Genomic DNA, 24228 nt, shown 5'->3' with positions numbered 1-24228 from the left:
CATAGGAAAAATTTTCAGAAGCTTGTTTTTATTTATCACGCTCCAGACCTGGAATTCATCAAGCAATGCAAATAGTGGGCACCTGGAAAATGCCCCTGACCAATGAGCCAATGAGAAACATTGAGAGAAACATTTGAGTAGGGATCTACAGATAATATAATCAAAACATTAAACCAATACCTGAATGGATTGTAATAATAATACATTTCTAAACTATATGTGTATGTATGTGTGTGTATTTGTATCTTGTGTGTTTACATATACACACACATATATATATATCACTTTGAACAAAAACATTCATACATATTTACTCTTGCTTGTTCCCTACAATACTCCCTTCAGACAGACAGACACGATTAAATCCATTTTAGGACTGAAATCACTGCAGCTCAAAGACATGTGGCACCACACACACAGGCAGATTTAGTGAAGCCAATTAAGCTTCTACATCTTTCAGCTCTTCACTTGCACAAGCCCCTTCCAAGGCCCTGGCAGGACCCTAACAATTTTACATTCATAATTTTGTATTCTTTTCCTTAAGTGAAGACCCCAAAATTGTCTTAGCTTCAGGCACCACCAAACTTGGATTGGCCGCTGAGCACACAGCTAGACAACGGCAGAGCTGAAACTTGAACTCAGATCTTCTGAGTGGAAGCAAGCTTCTTTCTGCGACATTACATCATATTGTGAGGCAGGAGTTAGGATTTTCGTGAGTGTAGAATGGGAGATAAAAGATGAAAGACTCATCTGATCACCATATAGCCACCGAAATTCAAAATTCAGGCAGCTTAGATGCCCAGACGCTTAACGTGGGTGACAGAACCAGGGTACAGCCCCACACCTGCTCCTGCGTCCAGTGTAGTCTCCATGCCATCACACTGCCTCACAGGTTCTTATGCGAACATGGGCTTCAAGCTGTTTCTTTTTCTTGCTTTTCTTTCTTTTTTAAACCTAATGATGGGGATGAGTTCTACAGAACTGTCCAGTGAGATGGCAAAGCTGGGAGAAACATCTACTTTGAGCCCTATGCAGCCAATGGCACAAGACAGCCAACCCAAGTGCCCGTCAATAGACAATTGGATAAGAAAGATGTGGTACATGTAGACAATGGAATATTACTCGGCCATAAAAAAGAATGAAATCTTACTATTTGTGACAACATGGATGGACCTGGAGGGTATTATGTTTAGTGAAATAAGTCAGACTGAAAAAGACAAATACCATATGATCTCACTTATATATGGAATCTAAACAACAAAATAAACTGGGGCGGGGGGGGGAACAGAAACAGACTCATAGATACAGAGAGTAAACTGATGGTTGCCAGAGGGGAGAGGGTTGGGGAGCTGGGTGAAAAGGGTAAATGGATTAAGAAATACAAATCAATCATTTAGAGAGAGAGAGAGAGAGAGAGAGAGAGAGAGAGAGAAAGAGAGAGAGCCAATCTGGAGTAATAGGGAAAAGAAAGGACTCAATCCCACACAAACAAACCAAATCCAAGCCTTGGCCCAGTAGCCCCGCCATGATAGCCCTAAACAGCTAAGCTAGTAGCCCACTGATTAATTTTCATTCCCCACTGAGGGGTGGCTAGTACAATAATCTCCCCTTTCCATCAGTTGCTCCAGTCCAAACTACGTCAAAGTCCAATGTAGCAAATGATAAGCTGATTGGTCAAAGCCTCTGGGTTTGATTTTATGGAATTTGAGTTCATATGAAATTGATAGTGTGTGTGTGTGTGTGTGTGTGTGTGAGAGAGAGAGAGAGAGAGAGAGAAGGAGGTGGGGGCAGGGAACACAGACATATTCGTGGCTCCCCTCTTCACCTTTTATAAGCAAGTGCTAAAAGAAACATTTAAAAAATCATAATAAATTGAGCTTTTACAGGGTGACTAATACACTAATCCCCTATAGGGATAAACTGGGGTCTGGCCTACCTTCCCTCCTAGAAACACAGCACAGGCCCCAGCGTGATATAATACCTGGTTTCTCCTAGACTTATTACATTAAAAATGTGTTACAGGTGCAGAAAAATTCCAATCTGGCAAAAGGTTGTTAGAAAAGGAGACCAAAAATAGAGGCAAGATCAGGTTTCCACACAGATCCAAGTGGAAAATTTACCCCCGCTGACTGGCACATTCCTGCTAGATGTCATTCCCACCCACCCTTACTCTCCTTTCTCCTCCTCCTACTTTTTCGCTCTCTCCACCTTCCCTTATAGGTCTTACAGTGGAGAGGAAATGGGGGGTAAAACTACTAGGGCTGATGTCCAATCACTCCTAGGCTTAAGATTAAATATGTCAGGAGTTGGTCCCACCAACTCAACATCAAAGTAGAGATAGGTCTTGGTGGTTGCCCAAAGCCGGCTGGATAATCCCCACAATTCTGGACTACAAACCACTCTCCTTTCTCGGGGTCAATAGACTGATGACCACCAGGCCTTTGATTGGGAGCCTCGGCTTTTTTCTGCTACATCACATCACATTCTGAGGCACCACGTTAGAATGAGGCTGACTGGGTATGATTCCTGACTCCTTTTTTCTAGTTCTGTGACTAGGGCAAGTTACTTAATTTCTCACCTCTCATAGTTCTTCCTCTGCAAAAAACCCTACTTCATAGAGTTCGAATGAGGATTAAATGAGTTAAAAATGAAACACAAAGTGAGTGCTCAATAAATGTTAGTGGTTCTCATTATTTTTCTTCTCAGAAAAATCCAGGTGATGCTAGGCTCTCCTCAGGACCCAACAGGCCATCTCCTCCTCATCCCTTCTCTCGCAAGGGACCCCAGTACTGACTCAGTCATGCCTTGGGGCGTTTGATCCTTTCTTCTACGTTTTCATAAGAATGAAGGAAAAGTTACATAAAAACTATATGATCCACAATGGCATTTTCGAAACAGATAAGGTTTTTAACAAAATCTGGGCCCATAACTAATCTTGTAATCCCTACTGCCCCAGGGAAACTCCAGGATCTAACCCTCTCAAGTCCCAGACCTTCCTAACAGACCTCTCTTATGGATCTGGAAGAGAGACAGAAATCCTTCCCACACTTGCCTGGAAAGGAAAAGAGAGGTATCCCTCTGAGCAAACTAACTGACAACAAGAGTATTTCCAATAGCGAGGCCTCTCTCAGGTGCTGAGTTCCTCTGACCGTGACGTTCAGGGGTCACTTTGATAACTGGAAGCCTCACAGGGGAAGGTTTCTCTGAAGATGAATCTCTCAAATTGGTACTGTGCTTTCAAGTTGATGACACTTGGTCACCTCTATGGTATCATTTGATCCTCACAAACACCCGGTGGTGTTGAGTGGGTCATTTTATTGCGTCCGATTCATAAAAGAAACTATGGATTTCAGGAAAATAACTCACTAAGGTTATATCAGCCGAAAAGCAGCATAGGAGGGACGGGGACCAGAGTCTGCTGGTCCCTAGCCTGGCGCTCTCCCCATTACCCCACGCTGCCTCACACACCCTCCTACTCCTCCTTTTCTCTGGGTCCTGTTTTAAAAGTATGATCCTAGAGAAGCTGCAGCGAAGCTTGTCTTCTCTCTTCCCATCTCTGCTTTCCTTCTTTTCTCCTTAGGCATCCCTTGTCACCTCCAGGGACCCAGTATCTTCTTCTTACACCTGAGGTGCCTAGAGTATACGATCTCATCTGCTTGATTCTGCTGTTTCCCAGCATGTGCCTGTCCCCTCTACCCCCAAGCAGCCTCTAACATGGGGATCAAAACCTACAGGAATCAGGAAGACTAGTGGAAAAGGGCCAAGTGGGCTACATGTAAGGAAAAATTGGTTTCCCACGTAAACTTGTTCGTTGGTGTTCACAGCAGAATTATTCCCAGTTGCCAAAGAGTGGAAACACCCAAATGTCCAACAACTAATGAATGGATAGACAAAAGTAGTATATCCATCTAATGGAATATTACGCAGCCGTGAAAATGAAATACTGATCCATGCTATGACAGGAATGAACCTTGACAATCTTATGCTAAGTAAAAGGAGCCAGACACAAAAGGCCACCTATTGTATGATTCTATTTATATGAAATGCCCAGAATACGAATAGGCAAATTTGTAGAGACAGGAAGTAGGTGAGTGGCTCCACGGATGGGTGGAGGAGGGATTGGGAATGACAACTGAAGAAGGTGAGCTTTTCTTTTGAAGCGATGAAAATGGCCGGGAATTACACAGAGCTGATAGTTGCACAACCTTGTGAATATAGGGAAGAAGAAAGAAAAGAAAAAAAAAAAAAAACACTGACTTTCACACATTAAAAGGGTGAATTTCATGGTATGTGAATTATATCTCAATTAAAAACAGTGGAAGCAATAGAGACTACAGTAATCTGGAGATCCCTTGTCTCATCTAAAGAACAGCCCTAGTCAGCCTCAGCTAATTACAGTAGAAGAGAGTAGTCCCAATGCTGAAATAGTTTCCAATTTCTTTTTTAAAAGTTGGAAATCCAGAGTTTGGGATAAAATCTTTTTATTTTTAGAAGTTAAAAAACAATTCAGAAAATGTTACATTCTTTGCAGCCCATCTAATCTTGGGCCAACTCACAAAGACCACCAGCCAGCAGTTTATGACCTCTGCTGTCCCTGGACAGTTCGGCTTCCATGCCTTATCCAACACAACAAAAGCTCTGTCGTTCCGGGAGAAGCGACTATATATCATTCTTTTAACAAACACTTAGGAGACCTGCTCAATGGACAGCGGGTGGATACACCCTTCCTGGTTGCCGTACCAGCACAGCACATTCTCTCCCAGAGGCCCAGCCGCAGGCCCCACTACCTCTGGTCCTCTCACTTGATATTTAATAAACATTTTTTTCAGTATCAACTAGGTGCCAGGAACTCTACTGGGTGCTATAGGAAAAACAAATGAATAAGTCAAGATCCCTGGTCTCAAGGAGTTCAGTCAAGGGAGGGAGACAGACTTGTAAACAAATCAAGGTAATACAAGGCAGAATTAAACCAGAGCCTGATAGCAGCACAAACAGCATACTATGGAAACACAGACAAAGCAGCTATTAATGCTACCTGGAAATATCAGGGAAGGCGTTGTAGAAGAGGTGACATTTGGCTGAGCCATGAAGGGTAAGTTCACCAGGTGGAGAAAAAAAGAAAGAGATGGGCGAGGGAAAGATGGAGGGAGGAAGGGGAAGGAGAAGGAGGGGAGGGAAGGGGGAAGGAAGGAAGCAAGGAGTTAAACAGAGAACTAAATAAGAGAGTATGATAAAAGAAATGAGGCAGAAGCAAGAGCAGCAGATCTCACCCTCCCTTGAGTCCACAACAGACCTTACACATGTTTTTTATGGCCTTTATCATACGGGGTTAGAAAACCTTGCTTACATGTCTATGAAGGGCAGGATCATGTCTTATCTTGATGTCATTAGTATCCTAGTACAATGCCTGATATATATATATATATATATATATGTATATGTATCTGGTAGGTGCTCAATAAAAGTTGGTAGAATGAGTGAATTCATGAACCAACATAAAATCGGAAAAGAGATTAGGGCATGTATGGTGAATGAAAAGAGATCCATTTTGGCTGGAGATAAGAGATGTAAAAGGGCTGTAGTGGAAGGAGAGGATAGAAATGTAGGTTAGAGGTTAAATCAGGCAATATATAGACTCTCACAGATGTTTGATTTGGTTTAGGAAGCCTTTCTAGTATACCTCAGATTATGTGAATGGGGCAGCTTCCTTCTCTTCCAATGCATTTCTCAGGCTCCAAAACATTCTGACTAACGAAGGATAAAATGATTATGTAAAGGCAGGAAAACACATAGTAGCTGCTCAGTAATAGTCCTTTAAGAAAAACTGAATGAAAGAGTGAATTACCCCATCCCAGAATGGTGCTGGTTTTTATATAACCACAGTATGTTCCCAGCTCACATTCTATTTGTGGCCAGTTCTGACCCCCACATGTTTTTTCTCTTATACTCATACCCATCCTATATTTGTACTTGGGTTTGGGTCTTTACAAGCACATTTTCTTATTAAGTTTCAACCCTAATTATGATAGGCTTATTTTTCCAATGCATAAGGTCATTCAGAGCTTTATTTTACTTTCCAGAAAATCAAAACCACACCAAATTTGGGACCCACAAATTTGATACACACAGTCTTCATTTCTTTGTCTGGAATATCAATAAATAAGCTGAAACGACTGGCCCTCGGGACCAGTCCCTACTGGGCCATCACTCAATATGTCTACTATCCCCACACCATCTCCATCATTCACAAATCTTCAACCCAGATATTCAGCTTATTAAAGTAATACGGTAAAGATTCTACTTTACCCAGATTATCTAGTGAAACAGATTACACTGGAGACTTCTCCTCGGTCTGTGGATCCTGTTATTTTGCTGTTAGAAATTAAAATTGTCTGTATGATTTGCCCTTCACAAAACGATGTTGACTCCTACTAGTGTCTCGGGATTTCCTGAGTGACTGCAAATTGATTGTTTGATGGTTCTTCCTCATTTTTCCAAAAGATCAATAAGTTGGTGGTCTTTAATTACTAGGGTCATCCTGTGTTTCTCCCCTTCCTGTTTCAAAGATAGGCATATTTGCCCTTTTCTAGTCTCCGAGGACTTTCTAGTTCTCCATCACTACTCAAAAATAATGACCTGTGGGTTTGTGGCCACATCTGCTTGTACAGCAAGTACCCCTAGGGCGCATATCATCAAATTCTACTGATCTGAATACTTCAAAAACTACTGGAATCAGGAAGACTAATGGAAATGAGCCAAGTGGTTTTCCTCCTCTCATTAACCATTTCTTTCTCTTTGATTACCCACTCATGTCTCAAAATTTCACCTTGACCGCACTTCCTCATTCAACTACTTACCTGTGATCTTTCTGAAGAGACAGGATAGAAGACATTAAAAAGTTAAGCCTTATCAATCTCCTGATTTTAGTAAGAATTCCTTCCTTCTTGATCATGTAATCAAATTTTTTCTAGTCTAATTTTTCGCCAAGTATCTTCAAAGTTACTTATCCTTTGCTTTTCTGTACGTGCTAGTTATGTCTTCCCCCCAATTGTGACCATTCTTATTTTGTCCCTCTTCTGCTATTCTCATATGTTCTGTTTTAAGGACCTGTCCTGATTTCCACATGGGGTGTACGTATTATATACAGAAGTAGTACTAGGTATTAAGGATACAAAGCAATAAAAATTAAAAAAAATAAAAACAGGAACACCATTAATTTCATAGTCTAGTTCAAGAAAAGAGCATAAAAGAAGAAAAATATAAGTTAAGTACTCCTTCCGCTGTGTGCCTACACTGTCTCTATTTTATAAAATCAATCTTAATATATTGTGATCATTTGTTTACTCATCTCCTTAACCTCTTCAAAAGTAGTTGTCATATCAGGTTACTTGAAACCCTAATGTCCCCCATAGTGCCTGGAATTCAATGTGTTTGATAAAGGATGAGACAAAGGCGACAAGACACAATAGCATGTATGAGATGTTGCAAATCGTTAATTCTACAGAGGAGGGATCACTCCTTCAGAATATGGTTGTCAAGGAAGGCTTCAATACCTCTCTGTTCCATATAAAGTTCTGTACAAGTATAATATTTTGTCCACCTTCCCTACATTTAGTGGTTGATTCCCTCTTTTTTATCCCCTTTGTAAACCAGGCTAAACTCTGGCCCAGAGGAATCCTTCCCTTGTAATCAGTTACCTGACTCCTAACTCCTGACTCTGTGTTTCACCCCACACTGCCCAAATGTTCATAAAGTCTTACCTATTGATATGGCAGAGAGGGAGCGGGGGTTCCTATATTTCCAGTTATTCATGGTCTGAGTTCCTGCAGTCATATAGAGAAGCAAAAGTCACAACCTAAATAGTTCACTAGAGAACTGACCACATATAAAACCAGACTCCACTCAACATCCCTCTATACTTAACTAGGTTGGCACTTCCTGTTACACAAATAACTTCATTCAGTCTCTGCTGCATGTAGAGTATTGTGATGTAACAGTGCAATGCAAATTCAATGCAAATCCATTACAAGGTAAATTTTAAAATCTTGTAAAAGATACAGAATTTTGTGACACTGATGAAGATGATGTGGAGACCTAATCAAATCACAGGCAAGGCTAGTCACAATCTGGCCGTGGTAGACCAGTTAACAATTGAAGAACATAAAATGAGCAAGGATTTTATAAGAGAATGATTTGCATATCGAAACATTTTGAAGTCAAATGTGAGGAATAAGCGTTTCAGCTATCATATAATTTAGTCTAAAAAATGAAGCCAAAGAAAGAATCAATACTTGATTCTCTCTTCATTCTCAGAATTAGTGAATAAGTATAATTACAACTTAAATATGAATAAGATAAGTAAATCTACTGCTGTTATATTTTGTTTCATTTCTCAAGATAAAGAGTCAGTTAAGTCTTTTTTGTTTATTATAAAATTTTGATCCCATTTTAAATGATGTCATTTAAACTCCACTTTTCCTGATACCACTTATCCTGAAATAATGAGGCTTCCTGTACTGCTTTGTCAGGTTTTACACTTGCAAATTTCTGTTTGTCCCCCCAGCTGCACAATAAGCCTTCCAAGGACAGAAATTACAAAGTCTATTTTTCTTTAGTACCTGCTTCCACCACCACCATCCCTTTCTCTGTCACAACCCACACACCTACCCCGGCTCAGAAATCTAAGGAAAATTAAGCCTGCAGAATATATTAATGATTGATGACCTTATTGGGGGGATAATACTCCTAGAGGTAAGACTGTCTGGCCCAAACCTTCATGGTGGTATTGGTTCCTCACCTAATTACTTAGCTACATCTCCTTTGATTCATGGCACCTAAGAAAGAAAAAGTTTTGTGATTGCCTTTTAACGTGGTTTTTGTTTTGTTTTGTCTTCTTTTTTCCCCTACAGGATATTCTCTCCTATCATAAGAGGAGTCACCAGCGGCTCTCAACTGGATTATACCTGGGTTACCTAAAGCTGTGTAGTTCTGTGGATCAGATCAAAGTCCTTGTTACCCAGAAGTTACCCAACATTCTCTGCCATGTGAAGATCCGTGAAAACAATAACATTTCCAAGTAAGTTCTGAGGAGTTTGGATGTTCCTTGTGATGCAACAATGGCTTGGGTGAGAGTGACGGATTTGATGTGTCAAACGGCAAATGAAGTGTTACTTCCCAGTGTTGTTTCTATGGCGAGATGTCCTCAGGGGCCCGCCCAGTGGAGCAGAGACAGAGCTGCTTTTTAACATTGGGATAAGGAGGCTTGTGGTGATGGGGAAAGGAGGGAGCGCATTTAAAAAGGGCACGATCCTCTCACTTTCCTCTCTGTATTATTCATGTTACAACCACTAATGCCCAACTGATTAATGAATAGATGCCCTTCTCTTTTAACATTGCTATTTCCAATATCTTTTCTTCACAATCTAATAAGTCTTTCTTTTTTTTAATATCACTTGTGGAAATGGGTTCTTTCTGGTTGAGCAATTGATTTCCCCCTTAATTTTAAAGGACCCCTCTACCCTCGTTCTCCCTACCCCTCACCCTCTGGCCTGAGGACTTTGTATGTTCTCTATGCTCTTTATGATTCTCCAGGGAAGAAAAGAAGTAACAAGGCCTGAGCTTCTGGAAACTGCTCTATGGTTTGGCATTATGGTGAATTACACTGTTAGCTTTGGGAAAGTTGCCCAATCTGGGTAATCTGGCTCAGCTTTACAACTAGCCCTCTTAGCAGGCCTCTGAAAGTCTACTATAATGAACTGAGTTGTGCTCAACATGGAAAAAAAAAATTTATTTTTTTTTTAAGAAAAGGGAAGAATAGATAAGAAAAGAAAAATAACTCTCCAGTGCTTGTCAGGCTTCAGAGTACAAATTATATACCCAAATTCTAGTCACACCTATGGATTTGCTTAACCAAAGGAGACTCTAATTTGGTCATTTAAAATTGTGTCCCTGAAGTGGAAAGTTTATTAACTATAGTGTCTCACAATGTTAAATGAATACTAGTTGATGACAATGAAGGAGACCTCGGTGGTAATGATGATGGTCTAGTCAAAGAACTCACCAGCTGCCATGTTCTCTTTCACTTATCAGCCACACCTAGACTTTCAGTCTGCCATCTGGTGGTCACTTCTACAATCAACATCAGTTATCTCACTCCTTCCCAAGAGGTTACATGGCTCATTTGTGGGTTGACACAGCAATGGTTACTTTCATTCCTTTTCTAGATTTGTATCTTAAAGGTTTAGACTCTATCTTTTAGTGATTATACCAACTAATTTCTCCTTGCCAAGGATCCAAGTTTCATTTTCACAAGAGATTCCGGTAGTCTTCACTCTGCCAGTTCCACCTCCCTCATCCATGGAAATTAAACTGATTAGTTAGTGGTAGATATTTCATGGTATTCCTACCAGTAATTTATTTTCTAATTTGACTACAGATGCTATTTTAGCAATGTGCTTCTTCAGGTTTCGTGTGTACTTGTGCTGGTCAGAGCCCCCCCTCATTTAGTTCAATATCAGTGATGGGAGAAAAGAAATAGTTCCCTAGCAGGTTCTCAAAGATGTCAATTATTTATGAAGCCAACAGTATGCCCAGATTGAAGTAGGATTTAATTTCGAAGTAGGATTTAATTTTTTTTTTCTCTTATTGGGACAAAGGGTAGATTTTCCATCGTCTTTTCCAGTGTGGGAATTGAAATGAAACAGATATGTTGAAAACAGAAACTTTTCTAAGAGGGCAGTTGGTTAAAAGAGAGTGTTTTCTGATGAAAAGCTCATGTCACAATCAATTTCTTTTTCTGACCCCGAGACTGGAGCCCAGGCTGGTATAACCCATTGGGGACAGCCCTCAGAGGGTTTTCATGAGAGTGGGAACATATGTTAGCACCTCCTCTCTTTCCATCCCCAGAGAGGAGGGCTTTCCTTTCCTCTCTAGCCTGCTCCTAAGAGCATGTTGCTGTTCCCTGAAGAGTTAGAAGGAGGAGAAACGGGGCCAACTGAGTATGTATAGAGACTTGTACTAAAATACCTGTGGAAACAATGTTACCCAAGAGACATTTACCTTGATCTTTTCAAGCTTCTTTTGAAGAGCAGCCTTTTGGGGACAAACCAGATGTGCTTTCCTCCCACCACCATTCTTCCCCTTCCCTTCTGCGTGACATTTGGAAAAGTTCATTAGGAAGGATTAGAGGGCATACAGAATAAAGACACATATGACTGGTTTGAAAGGAGGGTGGAAGCAGTGTTGTGTGTCCCTTAGTTCCTTTTATTGGAATTGTCTGGTATTCCTGTTTGTGATTCTCCTCAAGCTTTTGGAAGGGGAAAGAAACCCAAATAGTCCTCATGACTACAACAGGCCAGGGTTGAAATGTGCCATGTGGTTTGTTGCCTGAGTTGGACCTGACTCCTGTGGTTGCCCAATTGCTGAATTAACCAGCAGATGCCCCTGTGGCAAAATGTAGGGTCTTAGAACTTAGAGAGGATCTTCAGGGAGAGGAAAATGAAGATTGTCGGGAAATTATTACAAAATATTTAAGAGCTCCAATCTCAAACACTGACTGATACAAATTAGAGCTGCTGTTCTGAGGTCCATGTGGTTTGATAGGTGCACTGAGCTCAAATTAGGAAAAGCTCGTTTTAAACTCCATTTGGGTGGCTGAAAGTTCAAATATCATGAGTTGCGTTGAATGTTAACCACCAGAAAGTGGTTATCCAGGTTCTGGACATATACACTAAAAATGTTCTGAGCTGTGTTCTGAACTTTTGTTATATTTCTAATTTTAACTTGACTCAACATACAGAGAAGAGTGGGAATGGATCCAAAAGCTTTCTGGCTCTGAATCTATGGAAAGTGTGGATCATACTTCTGACTGCCCCGTGCAATTGTTCTTCTACGAGCTCCAGATGGCAGTGAAAGCTCTCCTTAAGCAGATCAATATATCTCTAAACCAGGTACTAGTCCTTACAGTTTTATCTTCTTTTTATGGCTCATGGAAACTGCATTCTGGCATAAAAGTCAAGAGGTAAAAGATACATGGCTGTTAATTTTCATGGATTTAAATACCCCTTTGCACACATGAGGCCACTTTGAATTGGATGCTACCGGTGGACACAGACTGCACGTCTGTCTCTTTTCTCTCGTTCCTCTGCAGTGACCCCCCCCCCCTTTACTGTGGTCTGGTCAAGCAGGGAAAAGTCATTCGCTAGCCTACCTTGAAAGAGACCAAGTCTCAGCTCCAGGATAGCACGAAGCAGGGGAAATAAACAAAGAAATAAATAAGTGTATACTTAGATGGGCAAACGATGTAGCTAAGGACAGAGATCTAGTGGTCGTATCATCTATAGCAATGGCCAAGGTTATGCCTGCTACATTTCCACAGAGAATTTACTGTCGAAATGGTTGTCTTATCTGAATCAAAACGTGCAACTCTAACCTCTACTAACAAGCAATTTCAAGGAAAACTGTTGGCATAGAAGAGAATAGAAAAAGTTTATTAGGCTCTGTCCCGTAAGTTAACATGATGTAGTGTTAGCTTGAATTCTTTTTTTTTGCCTACATTCACCTTTTCCTCCCACCCAGCACACACACACCATCCCTACACACACACACAAAATGAACCAAGTTTAGCCTGTAAACAGGAAGACCATTATAGGAGTAACTGTCTCTTTTTAAATAACAGACAGACAACCACGTATTGGCTGGCCTCTGACCCATGGAGGCAGAGGTATAGATTGGAGACTCCAAGAGTGTTTTTTCCATTGGGGTATTGCTCTGATTCTAAGTTAATACTGCAAGGCTAGTCCAAAACAGCCAACACTGACAATAAATAAATTGCACAAGATGGCCATAAACACACTAGGGGAGCAATTGGATTATTCCGAGGGTGGCCGTGTACTCAGGAGGAGGAAAAAAAAAAAACACCAGGTCTACTTGTGACAGTAGATACTATTAAAGGGTTTCTTGGGCTTAGCAGGTTTGGAGCAGCTCATATTTCATTGGTGACTCTTGGGCTACATATACATGTTGGGAGAAGGCTGCCTAACTGCCTAAGAGTGCATACAACATTTTTTTTTTTTTTTTTTTTTTTTTTTGGATTCTTGTAAAATTTTCTCAGTCCTTGGCCAGAAACTACATTTTTCCCCCTTAACCAACTTAAATTGAAACTAGTGGATTTTTAATTCAATCCATTTTTGTTGCTTCATGTAATTATATTCATCATTTTGAAAAGCCCACAGAATGCAATCATTTTCTGCTTTTATAAGAAGCATAAATGTTGTTTTCAGAGTTTATGTGGAACATTACTGCCTTAAATCTTGATTTTATATAGCATTATTAAATGGGCTGAACCCTAATATTTATGTTGTATAAAAATTCCAAGCTTGAAGTCATGTAATTTTGTTAGATGTTTTATGCCAGTTTGGTGTTGTTTATGTAAGTGCCATGTTGTAACTCTCCTATTTTTCCTCCGCGCGTGTCCCTCTGCAGGCAAGGAACTTCCGCCTCTACACACAGGAGGTGTTGGAAATGGGTCACAATGTGTCCTTTCTTCTCCTGCTCCCTGCCTCAGACGACGTCTGTACAGCCCCAGGACAGAATAATCCTTACACCCCACACTCAGGGTTTCTTAACCTCCCTCTTCAGATGTTTGAACTTGGTATAGTAGCTTGTTTCACCTAGAAATATTAACCCAGCCTCCTTATAATAAAATCACAAAGTTATATCTGTTCCCTCTTGTCCCAGTGGAGGGTCAATAAATCACATGATGGCTTTGGCAACAACCCTTCCTAGAACTGTGTACAAGTCTGAGAGAAAGCAAAGCTCCAAGACTATGTGCCTGAGCAATAATTACTGAAACGTAGCTAAGGCCCAGTGGAGAGAGGGAATTCTAAACAGAAAGTTCAGTTATCAGGCTGCAGTCCTTGCCTCCCTTTTGCTGTCCTAAAACATAAATACAAGAGCTGATGTTTTCATGAAAAGCGCGCTCTCTCTCTCGCTCTCTCTCTCTCTCTACTTCAACTGGGGAAAACTGAAATTAAAATGTAGAGTGTGTACCACTTTGGAGGGAAAAAAAAAGTCTATAACTTTAAGTCGTGCTGATTTATTAAATAGAGTCTAATATTAAATAGACTAAAATTCTAGCAGACCAGCTGAGAAATTGACAGGGTCTCCCAGGATGCAATATTGTGATTATAATGTGGGATTCTGAATGGTGGAAGATCTTGTCCTGACTTTCAGAAATGAATAGCCTGGGCCCCAGTTTCCCTATTTTTGCAGAGACCCCTGCTGCCCACTGAGCATGTGAATAGGGAGGCTTTGTCTCTTCCCCATGCTTCATCTTGTAACAGGCCAATAAGGGGCAATTAGCAAGAGTTCCGTCAGTTCAAATAAATCGTAGGATTTGTGGGAGGGTGAGTTACTGGGTGGGTAGGATGGAGGCAGACTCTGGATCACTCCCCAGCCACCAGATTTAGAAGCAGACAAGGCAACTGCCTGATGTCTCATTGTGAGACTTGGGCATCTGAATCTGAATTTATCCTTTGAGGATAAATGGATGAAGCCTCTCAGTTTCCCTTGCTCCGAGTAGTTCAGATGCCCGAAAGCTGATGAACAGCGGGTGTTATTTCCCAGAGGAGGGAGAGTTATCAGACTTGCAGACTGGGCATTGAGAGTCCTGGGTCCCCGGGTCTGTGGCATTGGCCATGCCACTCTTAAGAGACCTGGAGGTGAAGGTGACCATTTAATGAATTCCGTACCCAAAGAGCATTATTATTCCATGATATAATAGTATCGCTGTTAGGAAATATAGTTTGGATCAAAGTACTTCCATTCCAGTTAATAAGTTTATATATTGAGCGCCTAAATGTGGGGATTCGGAGATGAGTAAGACAAAGGCTCCCAAGGGGCTTGCAGTACAGTCATAGGAGTAAAAGGATACAAATTACTATTTAATGAAGTATGATGTGCCAAAATCATTAGAATTAAGTGATACTAAAGTAAAAGGAAGCACAGTTTTCTCAAAGAAGATACCAGAAAGCTGCCTTGGAGGAGAGGCTATTTGATGTGGGTGTTAAAGAATGGACAGGATGTTAATAAACATGGATAATGAGAAAAGCTTTCTTGTCGGGAAGCAGAATGAGCAATGACATGAGAATGGAAGAACTCAGAAAGAGTCAGGAAAAGGACAAGTGGACCAGTGTGGCTAAATCCGAGAAGTGATGTGAGGAAATAGTGGACATAAAGCTGTATGGACAAGTTGTGGACATACTGGGCAGTATCATGAAAGGCAGTCTGAAGAATCTGTTTGACATCAATTGAAAGCAGGGTTGGAGGGAATAGTTCAGAGGTTATTATAATAGCCCAGTGTTAGGGTAGAAACAATACCAAAAAACAAAACAAAAAAAAGGAAACAAATACAGATGCAAGAAACATTGGGAGTAATCAACAAGATTGGGCAACTTTTTGAATGAGAAAAAGTGAAGTCTAGAGTATCCCCAGGGTTTCCAGCCTCAAAGACTGTAAAACTAGTGCTACCATTACAAGAAGTCAGGAAGTCAGAGAGGAAAATGGTTTGGGGAGTTGGGGGAAGTGATGCTTTTAGCTCTGAACATCTTGAGTCTGAAGGTGCTAATTTAACCTCTGAGTGGACATGTCCAATTGGCAGTAAAAATGCAGGAGGGAAAGTTGGGTACCAGACACAGAAGTCTGACCAGTGCCTATTGCTAACACCTGAAACCAAGAAAGTGAATGACTTCCTAGGGATGGATAATTGGCAATTAACAGGGAAACGAACTAAGAAAAATACTTCATTGGAGAGCTAACCAGGAGTCTATTCTGTGTAAAACAGTCATTATTCCATGATTACAGGCAAAAATACATGACATTCATGTCCCCATGCCTCAGTGGCATTGGTGGGAAGAATCAATGATTTGGTGTCAGTCAGAATAGTATCTGATTCCCAAGACCTTGGATGACCAAGCCCTGTAAGTTTCCTCTCTGTTCTGCTTTCTGGGAGGCGCATGCACTCTTCTTCGGCAGCTACACTTGGTCCCACTGATGTTACTCTCTGTTCTACAATTACCTCTCTCCACTCATTTGTCCATTAATTCATCAATCAATATTTATTAAATAACATACTATGTGCCAGGGACTATTCTAGGTACTGAAAAATCAGCATTGAACAACCTCTTCATGAAGTTTACATTCTAGTGAGGGAGACAAATAGTAAACCAATCAACAAATGATAATATTGTAAATATCAGACAGTAGTGACGGCTATGAAGAAAAATAAATCAGGGTAAGGGACTGGAGTGAAGTGACAGGAGCTGCAATTTTGTATAGGATGACCTGAGAAGGCCTCTTTGCAGAAGATACATTTGAGCAGAGATCTGAGATTCCCACGCAACGGGAATAACAAATGCAAAGGCCTCAAAGTAAGAGGGTGCTTGCCTAAGAAATCAATGTAGGTGATAAGTAGAGACTTCCTTCTTCCACAGACAGGTCCAGAGTAAAAGGTCAACGCAGATAGTAAGCATTTCTGAGAAGTAGAGGGTGGTTGGACATTCCGTCACAATGCAGAAAATTGTGTTAACAACACAGGAAATTCTAACACAACTTGAAAAGATGCAAATTATGGGGATGTGTAAATTATAATAAAGCATTACTCTGTATTTCAGTTTGACTTGTAGAAGTCCTCCCTGTCCCAATGGAAGTGTTTGAGATTTGGCAAACTGATCATGTCGGAGCCACTGGCCTGGGCGAAGCATACATAACTTGCTAACCAGCTATGGAAAACTGCAGCATCGGAGCCTGTTCCAGCACTAAATAGATCTAGCAAGGACGAAATGAGAAAGGAGCTCAGCCCTGTGTTTCCTGGAGGAAAGATGAGGCTGGGACAAACTCACAGGGGTTCCTGCACAGGACTAGTGTCACGTGGGAGGGTAATGTCAGATCCCAGGAGCAGGGCTGACCTGAGGCCAAGTGGGATGGTCAGACCCACTCGTTTGCCATAGCCTGAGGCTGACACTCCCCCATCCTTTGGGTAAAAGCAGAATAGCACTGCTCTGCCATAATCAGGCTTGTGCCTGGAGGCTGGCATGGGTCACTATGTGTACTGTTCCCAGAAACAAAAGGAAAAGCAGTATCATGAGCCCTTAGAGACTCTGTTTAGGGATGTGGCCTCCTGAGGACTGGCCTCGCCTGAACTCCAGAGGTTGCCCTGCCCTGACCCTGGGGGCAGTCACAGTGGACAGCAGGCCTAGGATGAGGAAAGGTGATTTTTATTGATTTCCTTGGCTCTATGAGTCAGACTGATTGGATTCGCGAGATTGAAAAACCGGGCAATTTTTAAAAGACAGATTGAAGCCTGGTATCTATTTTATACCTCGGTGCTTGGCTTCCTCCTTCATTCAGCAAACATTTACTGAGTGTCCACGACATGCCAAGTACTGTGCTGGGGCTGGACATACAGGTATTCGTTAGTAAGATACAGTCTGCCTACCAGAAGTCTAGAATCCAGTAGAGGATACAGACATCTACACCAACAGGCCCAATACAATGAGAGCACTGCTCTAAGAGGTAGACTGTGGAATTTCAGAGGAAAGACACCTAATCCTTTCTTACAGAGATAATATTTGAGCTAGGCCTTGAAGGATAAATAAACATTCAGAAAAGGAAAGAAAAGGCAGAGCAGAGAAAGGAAATCACTGTAAGCAGAAGGCACAGCACGCACAAAGGCTTGGAGACCTGGGAACATGCAGCCCAATTAAGTACATTCTTAGTAGCTCACTGTGACCGATGCTTAAGGCATCTAAAGAAGAGTGACAGGAGATGAAACTGAAAATTAAGAAGGTCAAAATCACGAAGAGCTACTTATGCCATCCTAAAGAGTTTAGACTTTCTCCTATCGGCAATGGGGAGTCATTAGAAGATTTTAAGAAAAGGAATACTATGGTCTTACTGGTTTTCAGCAGTTCTGTAGAGGATGGATTGCAGGAGACAGGAGAAAAAAAATAAAAGAGCTGAGACTAGAGGCACTGAGAGAGTGACCCAGGTGGGCAATGAGAAAAACCCTACGCAAGGCTGCCACAGGAGGGGTAGACAAGAGAAAGCAGAGGCAGGAGGAATTTAGAAGTTAGAATCAATAGGACTTTGTGATTGATTTAATGTGGCTGAAGAGCAAGATGGAGGAGCCAGAGAGTCTGAATAGGGTGCTGAGATGGATAATGTTGCCATCTACCAAAATAGGAAATACTAGGGGAGGCACAGGTTTGGGGGCGGGGACAGATGATGAGTTCAGTTTGACAAATGGTGAGTTTGGAGGTGCCTGTGGGATATCCAGGCATTGAGCCTAATGGAATCCAGGCCACAGGCTTACAAGAAATGGCACTGTCTCAACCCTCATTCCTAATGCCCGTTTTTCATGATTTAGGATACCATTCCTGAATTCCAACTGTCAACTCATTTACTACCAGGAATCTTTAGAGGGGCATCTTGTGCCCAGGTTCTTTCTGACACCTTGGCAAAGAATCATGGAGTTAAAACTGACCCCAGGAGGTAATCTTGTCGATTCCTTAGCTTCCAAACTAGGCTACATGACCCAGACTGGCTAGGACTTTATTGAGTTAGAGAGCTTTAGGGAGACTATTCTAATCTCAGTCCTAGTCTAATATCCTAACTACTAAATGGCTCATTCTTCCTGGGAGGATGGTGTAGGGCTGTGAGCAAACATTTATTTTCTATCTGATATGTGCCACATGCTGTTCTGGGCACTTTATGTATATTATATTATTTAATCCTAGGTAGGCATTATTACCCCTGCCACAGCTAGGAGAAAACGGAGGCTCCCTGAGGTTACATGCCCGCTATCATGCAGCTAGTGAGCGGTAGAGCGATGATTCTAACCCAGTTATGTCTGGTACCTAAGCCCAAGTACTTTCCACTCTACCATACTCTTAATCTGACTTCCAGTGTTGGTGCCGACTGCATTTTAATCTGTCGCTATCTTATATAGAAAAAAGACAGAGAAAACGCCACAGAAAATTAGTCTGAGTTTGTAAATTACTAACAAATCATGTGGTCCCGGTAGTGCCTTATGTAGCCTTATACTCTTTTGTCTGTAAAATGCATGTGATCCACATTAGAAAAAAATTAGAAGCTTCCAGCCTATCCTCCCCTCCTCAGTGATGGCTACCAAATGTATCATTGCTAAACCACAAAAGACTATGTTAAAGTAACATTTGTTAAAGTAACATTAAAGGGCTCTGGATAGAAACCACTAGAGCAGGAAAGTGAAGCGTTTTAGTTGAAAGGTCCTCATAGCTCGCTGTGGCTGTGAGACCACCCACTGGTCTAAGACTCCTACTGCAAGGAGACACAACAAGAGAAAGTTGTGGACACCCTGGGGTTTCAGAATTTAGATGAGACTAATAGTGCTTCTTTTAAAGAAATTCTTCAATCCCTCTCCCTATCTTCCAAGTTATATTTTAGAAAGAAGGGGGGAAAGTTGATTTTTTTTTTTAAGCAACTTGGTTTGGAAAGGCAGGCTGTGAGACACTCCTCTCTTCACTCTCCAGCCAAGAGTGGACATCTGTCAAGTGCTAACAGGATATAATCCCTCCTTGAAAGGCATAAAGACACATTCAGGGAGTTACAAGGGTCAAGAGTAAGCTACAAATTAATGGTAACTCTTTCCTGTAGGCTGCCAGTAGATATCACAGACCTGAAATACACCTTTCAAAACTGGAAAATCAAGAGCACAGTGAGAAAAGAGGGAAAGGAAGGAAAGAGGAGAATTTGGAGGAAGGGTCAGCCCTCTTCAGATCGGGGCGTGCATTTTTTGTTGTTGTTCATTCAGTCAGTAAACATTAATTGAGAAGCTATAATGTTCCAGGTTTTTAAGGAAATAAAAATTAATAGGGGACATGGTTCTCGCCCTCAAAGAAATCATAGACGAATGTCAAGGCAGTCAAGTAAACACATAATTACAAGAAAGCAGGATAAGTGTCCTGATACATTTAGAGCCAGTGTCCTAGTAGCACAAATGAGAGAGAAACTAATGCTGCCTGGTGGGGAAGAGGTGTCTGTGAAGAGTCCACCAAGAAGACATTTATCAGTATCAGAAGAAGCTGACCTGACGGTATTAGTAGAGAAGGGAATATGAGGACAGGGAAAGTGCATATTTAAAAGCATGTAAATACAGAAGGACCTGTAATAAGTTCAGCTTGACCAAAGTTTAGAGTCAGTGTGGGTAGAGGTGGAAGATGGAAGGTGGTTGCATGATGGAAGATACAATTGAAGATGTATTCAAATTCTAGATCGCGAGGAATTTCCTTATGGTGAGAAGATGTTTAGATTTGTATCTTGAAGTCAAGAAGGAGCTCTGTAGTCGTTAAGCAGGGAAATAGTATGAAAAGTAGATCATTTGGGAGGAGCTCGATAGTTTGTCATTTACTAAGGCTGGATGACATCAGTTCTTCTGTGTGTCAGGCAAGAATATATTGAATATATTGGAGTAGAGGAGGTGGGAAGGAGGACCTGACCCCAGAGAGAAAAACCAACCCCAGAACTGAGACTACCGACTTAAGAAATGCCTCCTTGAAATGGTGCACAGCTGGAGTGAGGATGGGCCACTGAAGCCCTCACCCCACTCTCCTCTTCCCCCTCTATATGAGGAAATACAGAAAGAGCAGGTTACCCTTACACCCACCTGAGATTCACCCTAAGAGGAAATCACGCAAGGAAGCAGGCAGTGGTAAGATAGGGACAGCAATCTCTCGATATGCAGGGAAGTAAGGCTTCCTCGCGGAGGCATAGAGAAGACCAGATTACCATTTTAAGGGGATGTGGTTTTAGCGCCCCGAAACGGCCAGGGCTAGGTCTCAGGAATCAAGAGCAAAGAGTCCAGGCCCAAGAGCAGTAATTAGATATTCTTCCTAGACTTCCTCACCAAAGAGCCAGAATAAAACTCTTTCCACATATTTGTTGAGTTATAACAGCCACATTTCCAAAGCTTGGAACGTACTGGTACAGGTTCAGAGGTACACGGAGTGAAGTTCCTAGAGAGTGAATCTCCAAGCGCAATAGTGGCCAAGAAGAGACTGGTACTACACTAGGCTGACTCGGGATGCTTTCCTAATCCCACTGGAATCTGAAGTTACGGGCCGGGCCGTGATCACAGCCAGTCAGAGGAGTGCGGAGGATCTGACTAGCTCAGGCTGTCTGCACCAAGCTGAGTCCCCCACTCCTCTCTCCTTCCTCCATGATGGAGATGAAGGTTAGACCCTTTCCTCTGGTCCATTCTCTTCTAAAAGAGGAAGGCCAAGTTTGCTGGAGATAAAAATGGTCCGTGAAAGCATCAGTTCTGTCATTCTTTCTGAGGAGCTGAGGAGCAGAGAGGCAGGGAGGAGGATCAAAACCCATCATGCTAGGTCCTTAGGGAAGTTTTCCAGCCAGGAAAAAAGACAGCCTGAGAAAAGCATGTCTTGTATCTTCTGGGATTTCTGGCCTCGGAAAGGAGCACACAAGATACATACAGGAAATCAGACATGGTTATAAAACTAAGTTTCAAATTGCTGCTTGGCTTTTTTTTTCTTCTTTAAAGTGATAAGCAACCTTATTTTCCGTGTGTGTGTGTGTGTGTGTGTGTGTACACACACACACACACATACATTCAGCCCCAGCTTTAGGGGCTCAGCATCATAAACTGCAGCTGAGCCAACCCCACTTCCCCATACCTTTCCAGGACTTGGTAAACCTTAAAAGGGAATACTGTCTGACTAAAGCCAGACAACTGGCCCCTTAAGAGCACATTTATAATTTATTTATGGCTTAATATTTTCCACTGATAGGATTAATAAATCATGTTTTCATTCAACTTGTTTTCTCTGAGGTATGAATTTCTCTATTTTGATACCAGATCTTAACATGTTTTATTTTGCTTGTCCACTTTCCAGTTCATTTTTGCAGCTACAGGGAGAAATTTATTAGTCTGTATTGCCGCCTTTCTGCTGTTGTGGAGCTGGATTCTCTGAATACCCAACAGTCCCTGAGGGAAGCGATCTCAGACAGCGAGGTTGCCGCTGCCAAACAAAGACACCAACAAGTTTTAGATTTCATTCAGGTAACAGTTTGTTTCTTCTGAGGTAAAAGGGAGGAAGAAAGGGCAGGGTGGAGGGGATTAGAAATAAGCATGCGAGAGAACAGCGATCTGGGCTAATTTAAAGACCACAGTGTGCAAGCAGCCTGTTGATTCTATTAAAATCCAGAGCTCAGGGAGATGTGTTTTTAAACAAAGGTTAAGAAAAAGCTACAGATAAATCACAGTGTTACCAAGAGCTTCATCAGCCACTGTGGCAGGTAGCAGTGGTTTCCCATATGGAGGGGAAAATCCCCACCAGAAGTAGTGATCAGAGTGTGATTCTTACCTGGTAGCCCATTGATAAATCCAACAGAAAGAAACATTGCATTAATTAACTCAATAGTCCAGAGAAAAAGGAAGAAAATGGCCCATTAGTTTATTTTAACCCAAATCAAGTTAAACTTAAGATTCCTCATGCTCGCTCTGAACTTCTTTCTGGCAGAGTTGGTGCTTCCAGGTGTGGCTACAGAGGTTAGAAAATGTGTTCCCTGTCCATGGCCTTGTCTGGAAAGACTTTCCAGTGACAATCTCAGGGTCTTGTGCCAGGGGTACTGACCAGTCATCAAGAGAATTGGGGTCTTGTCTGAAATCGTCCCTAAATCCCTTGGACAAATCTTATGATCTTTCTGCCTATAGTTTATCCAGTTCAGAAAATGAGTAAAATAGCAATAACCCCCGTGATAAAAATCACTATGATATATATTCAATTCAATCTGATAATTATTTGTTGAACACCCAGGTGTCAGGCACTATAAGGGAAATACAGAGTTGAATTAGACATGGTCCCTGATCTTAAAGAGTTTAAAATCCATTATGATAGACAAGAAATGTGTATAAATACTACTTGTAAAATGAGTAAGGTGCCAAAAGAGCAGCAAAAAAAATAATAATAATAACAATTCTGAGGCCGGCTCTGTGGCTCAGGTGGTTGGAGCGCGGTGCTCCTAACACCCAGGTCACCAGTTCGATTCCCACATGGGCCAGTGAGCTGCGCCCTCTACAGCTAAAATTGTGAACAACGGCTCTCCCTGGAGCTTGGTGGCGGTGAGGAGCCGGAGGTCAGCGTGAGGTGCTGTGTGCTGCCAGGAGCGGCTGGTGGCCAGAGTGAGTGGCTGGCAGCCGGCAAGAGCTGCCGTGAGCAGCCGACCGACTGCCTCAGCCTGGGGAGCGCAAGGCTCCTAATACCAGCATCGGCCAGGGAGCTGTGCCCTCCACAACTAGACTGAGAAACAACGGCTTGAACCAGAGTGGGGGAGGGGGAGGAGGCGGAAAAAAGGGAGAAAAAAAAGTTCTGTATCAACACAGAGAAGTAAAAATCTACTCACATTTGTGAGTATAAGAAAAGCTGCCATCGAGGATGTAACTGATACCTGAGATCTGAGCTGGGCCTGGAGGGATAGGTTAAACTATAGTGAGGAGAAAAAATATAAACAGACAAGGCAGAAAGGGCAAAAATAGTCATTGGGCAATGGCGAAGGGCAGTAGTGAGAAACGGCACAAGAATAAAAGTAGCTTTATTAAAGGCCATAGTAAGAAATTTGCACTATATTCTGTAGGTAATAGGGACATGGCCAAAGTTTTGGAGAAAGTAAGTTATAGGCTCTCTTAGCTGTTTAGGAGGGTCCTCCCGTGCAACGGGTATGGCCAGACTGGTTGTTTATAGTAAGCACTCATTCTCACCGGCCACGTTTACAACATAACTTACGTATCATTCCTGGATTTAAGGAGAAGACTAAAGGCAGGAAAACCAGACACAAATCTGTTACAACCATCTAGGCAAGAAGTAGTGAGGACCTAAGATGAGGAAATGCTGTGAACGAGGCAAATACATTTCTCTAACTCCCAATCTCCTCCTCTGTAACGTAGGGATGACAATAAGAGGTCTAGCTCACAGTGTTACTGAGAGAATTCAAAAAGATAACGCATGTAGAGCATTCAGCAAAATGCCTCCACATAAGTATGCAGTAAATCATATATTCATTTATTCATTCATTCATTCATAAAAAGGGAAAATGCTTTGAAACATGAATATGCAAGAAATAGAATTTATTAAGTACTCGGGAAGAAGATACTGTAATATACTTGGAAAGTGGTAG

At 41.8% G+C, this 24228-nt stretch overlaps 1 protein-coding gene across 3 annotated transcripts in view; it reads left to right on the top strand.

The window, feature by feature from the left end:
* ANKFN1 (ankyrin repeat and fibronectin type III domain containing 1) overlaps positions 1-24228 on the top strand; it is a 378383-nt gene that overhangs the window by 329691 nt on the left and 24464 nt on the right. For all 3 annotated transcript variants that reach the window (XM_088802168.1, XM_088802169.1, XM_088802167.1), the window contains exons 15-18: positions 8910-9076; positions 11798-11948; positions 13483-13651; positions 21948-22114. In XM_088802168.1, the coding sequence (XP_088658294.1) occupies positions 8910-9076; positions 11798-11948; positions 13483-13651; positions 21948-22114 (654 nt within the window). The remainder of the gene's footprint in view (positions 1-8909; positions 9077-11797; positions 11949-13482; positions 13652-21947; positions 22115-24228) is intronic.

This window comes from Rhinolophus sinicus, chromosome 12, assembly GCF_057876585.1.
Source record: "Rhinolophus sinicus isolate RSI-liver-muscle chromosome 12, RSI-T2T, whole genome shotgun sequence".
Lineage (NCBI taxonomy): Eukaryota > Metazoa > Chordata > Mammalia > Chiroptera > Rhinolophidae > Rhinolophus > Rhinolophus sinicus.
The sequence above is the reverse complement of the archived record's forward strand: the minus strand, read 5'-3'. Positions and strand labels throughout refer to the sequence as shown.